Source organism: Nestor notabilis, unplaced genomic scaffold (assembly GCF_000696875.1).
Source record: "Nestor notabilis isolate BGI_N333 unplaced genomic scaffold, ASM69687v1 scaffold17739, whole genome shotgun sequence".
Taxonomy (NCBI): Eukaryota; Metazoa; Chordata; class Aves; order Psittaciformes; family Psittacidae; genus Nestor; species Nestor notabilis.
This window is the reverse complement of record NW_009944238.1, coordinates 1-3,783: the sequence shown is the minus strand read 5'-3', so window position 1 is coordinate 3,783 and position 3,783 is coordinate 1. Positions and strand designations below refer to the sequence as shown.

The 3,783-nt window shown below is 56.1% G+C and overlaps 1 protein-coding gene across 1 annotated transcript; it reads left to right on the top strand.

Annotated features, from left to right (window-relative positions):
• Nucleotides 1-53: 53 nt before the first annotated feature.
• LOC104401485 (neuroblast differentiation-associated protein AHNAK-like) lies at nt 54-3,771 on the top strand (the record flags this gene model as incomplete). The annotated part of the gene is made up of 1 exon (XM_010022353.1): nt 54-3,771. A coding segment is annotated over exon 1 (3,718 nt), but the record flags the coding sequence as incomplete, so codon positions are not given.
• Between the last annotated feature and the right edge of the window lie 12 nt (nt 3,772-3,783).

Here is a 3,783-nt window from a genome sequence, read left to right as displayed (position 1 = left end):
CCGGACCCTGCGCTCCGAAGCTGGGAAAACCCGGGATAACCGTGTCGGGAGCGATGGATGTTCCTGGCGGGGGAGCTGGGAGCCCTGTTGTGGTGGAGGTGCCGGGCGGCTCCATCCCCACTGGACAAACGGGATCCGTGGATGCGGGTTTCCACATCAAGGGGCCCCGGCTGGATGGGAAGGGCCCCGGTTCCGGCGCGGGTGCCCAAGGGGAGCTGCCGGGGGGGACCTTCTCACACGGTGCTGCTGCCCCTTGTCTTCAAGGAGGGATCCAAGCTCCCGGAGCGGCCGTTTCCTCCCCAGCAATGGAAACCCCAGCGCTGGATGTGGGGAAAATCCAGATTCCCACGTTGAAAATACCCAAATTCGGGTTCTCGGGTGGCTCCGATGCTCCGGTGCCACCAGCTCCGTGCATGGACGTCCCCTCCTCCTCCATCCGAGTCACAGGACCTGAAATTCCAGCTCTTCCCATTGAAGTCCCATCACCGCGGGGGGACGTGGGGCTGAAGGGAGCAGTGAAGGGCCCCGGCGTGGAGCTCCCGGCATCCAACGTGGACATTCCCGGTGGCAAAGGGAAGCTCCAGATGCCAAACGTGCCCCTTCCAAGAGGGCCGGAAGGTCCCGAGGTGGATGTTGGGGCTCCCGACGTGACCATCAAAGGGGAATGGAAAGGCCCCAAGTTCAAGAAGGTTGAAACACCCCAAATCTCCCTGTCGGATGTGAACCTGCAGCTGAAAGGCCCCCAGGCAAAGGGAGATGTTGGTGTCACCGTGCCCAGGGTGGAAGGAGAAGCCAAAGGACTCGGCTCTAAGGGTCTCGGGATGGACGTGAAGGCTCCTGGTGTTGAGTTTGGAAGCCCAGAGGCTCTCCTGAAAGGAGCCGGTGTATCCGCACCAGACACGAGCATCCGTGTGAAGGGCCCTCAGCTCAAAGGAGAAGTGGATGTTTCTGTCCCAAAGGTGGGCGCTGACCTGAAGGGACCCCAGCTTGACATCAGCGGCCCCAAGCTGGGAATGGACATTCCAGATGTCAATGTTAAAGGCCCCAAGGTGAAGATGCCCGAGGTGCACGTGAAGACCCCCCAGATCTCTGTGCCCGACGTCGACCTGAACCTGAAAGGTCCCAAAGTGAAGGGAGACCTCGATGTTTCTGCCCCCAAACTGGAAGGGGAGCTGAAAGCCCCCGGGCTCGACATCAAAGCCCCCAAGGTGGACATTGAAGCACCAGACGTGGACATTCACGGTCCTGAAGGCAAACTGAAGATGCCCAAGCTGAAGATGCCCAAGTTTGGGGTGAAAGGAGAGGTCCCCGATGTGGCCGTGACCCTTCCCAAGGGCGAGGTGGACATCTCTGGCCCCAGGGTGGATATTGATGTGCCCAGTGTGGACATCAAAGGGCCAGAAGGAAAACTGAAGGGCCCCGAGGTGAAGATGCCCGAGATGCACATCACGGCTCCAAAGGTCTCGGTGCCTGATGTTGACCTGAACCTGAAGGGCCCCAAGCTGGCGGGTGGTGTGGACATCTCCATCCCCACAGTAGGAGCTGATCTGAAGGGTCCAGAACTAGAGCTCAAAGGCCCCAAGGTGGACATTGAAACACCAGACGTGGACATTCACGGTCCTGAAGGCAAACTGAAGATGCCCAAGCTGAAAATGCCCAAGTTTGGGGTGAAGGGAGAGGTCCCCGACGTTGATGTGACGCTCCCAAAGGGCAAAGTGGACATCTCTGCTCCTGGCGTTGATATTGATGTGCCCAGTGTGGACATCAAAGGGCCAGAAGGAAAACTGAAGGGCCCCAAGGTGAAGATGCCCGATGTGAGCTTCAAGACCCCCCAGATCTCCATGCCTGACATCGACCTGAACCTGAAGGGTCCCAAAGTGAAGGGAGACCTCGATGTTTCTGCCCCCAAACTGGAAGGGGAGCTGAAAGCCCCCGGGCTCGACATCAAAGCCCCCAGGGTGGACATTGAAGCACCAGACGTGGACGTTCACGGTCCTGAAGGCAAACTGAAGATGCCCAAGCTGAAGATGCCCAAGTTTGGGGTGAAAGGAGAGGTCCCCGATGTGGCCATGACCCTTCCCAAGGGCGAGGTGGACATCTCTGGCCCCAGGGTGGATATTGATGTGCCCAGTGTGGACATCAAAGGGCCAGAAGGAAAACTGAAGGGCCCCGAGGTGAAGATGCCCGAGATGCACATCACGGCTCCAAAGGTCTCGGTGCCTGAAGGAAAAGGTCTCAAAGTGAATATCCAGACCCCCAAGCTGTCCACGCCAGACATAGATCTCGGGTTGAAGGGCCCCAAAATAGACGTGGAAGGTCCCAAAGTGGATGTTGAGATGCCCGAGGTGGACTTGGAATGTCCAGAAGGGAAAATAAAAGGCCCCAAATTCAAGATGCCCAAACTCAATATCAAGGCACCGAAGATATCGATGCCTGATGTGGATGTGAACCTGAAGGGGCATAAAGTGAAGGGAGAGGTGGACGTTGCTCTTCCAAAGGTAGAAGGTGACTTGAAGGAACCTGGAGTTAACATCAAGGGGCCAAAAGTAGATGTGGAGGTGCCAGATGTCAACCTGGAGTGTCCAGAAGCCAAACTGAAGATGCCCAAAATGAAACTGCCTCAATTCCATGTCTCTGGTCCAAAGGTTGAGGCACCCGACGTAGACATCAACCTGCCAAAGGGAGAGCTGGAGGTCTCGGGGCCAGAGGCTGATGTTGAAGGGCCAGAGCTGGATGTTGGAGGAGCAGAAGGTAAATGGAAAGGCCCCAAGTTCAGGATGCCAAAGCTGAATATCAAGACCCCCAAAATCTCCATGCCCGATGTGGATCTGAACCTGAAGGGACCGAAAGTGAAAGGAGAGATGGATGTTGCAGCTCCGAAGTTAGAAGGTGACTTGAAAGGCCCAGAAATAGACATTAGGGGGCCAAAACTAGATGTGGAGGTGCCTGACATAGATCTGGAGTGTCCGGAGGGGAACCTGAAGGGCCCCAAGTTCAAGATGCCCGAGATGCACATCAAGGCCCCCAAGTTCTCCATGCCCGACGTTGACCTGAACCTGAAGGGGCCCACCATGAAAGGGGATGTTGAAATCTCAGCTCCCAAGCTCGAGGGTGACCTGAAGGGTCCCAATGTGGACATCAAGGGTCCCAAAGTGGACATTGAAGGTCCCGATGTCAACATTCAAGGCCCAGAAGGAAAGTTCAAGATGCCCAAGTTCAAGATGCCCAAGTTCGGGATGCCGGGATTCAAAGCAGAAGGTCCAGAAGTTGATGTGAACTTGCCAAAAGGAGATATTGATGTTTCTGCTCCAAAGGTAGATATTGAGATGCCAAGTGTGGACATTGAAGGTCCCGAGGGGAAGCTGAAAGGTCCCAAGTTCAAGATGCCCGAGATGCACATCAAGGCTCCCAAGATCTCCATGCCCGACATTGACCTGAACCTGAAGGGCCCCAAAGTGAAGGGAGATGTGGACGTGTCTCTCCCCAAAGTAGAAGGTGACCTAAAGGGCCCCGAAATTGATATCAAAGGTCCCAAAGTTGATGTTGACCTTCCCGACATTGAGCTGGAAGGTCCCGAGGGGAAGCTGAAGGGCCCCAAGTTCAAGATGCCCGAGATGCACATCAAGGCCCCCAAGTTCTCCATGCCCGACGTTGACTTCAACCTGAAGGGCCCCAAAGTGAAGGGAGATGTGGACGTGTCTCTCCCCAAGCTTGAGGGTGAACTGAAGGCTCCTGAGGTTGACATGAAAGGCCCCAAAGTGGACATTGAAGGTCCTGATGTCA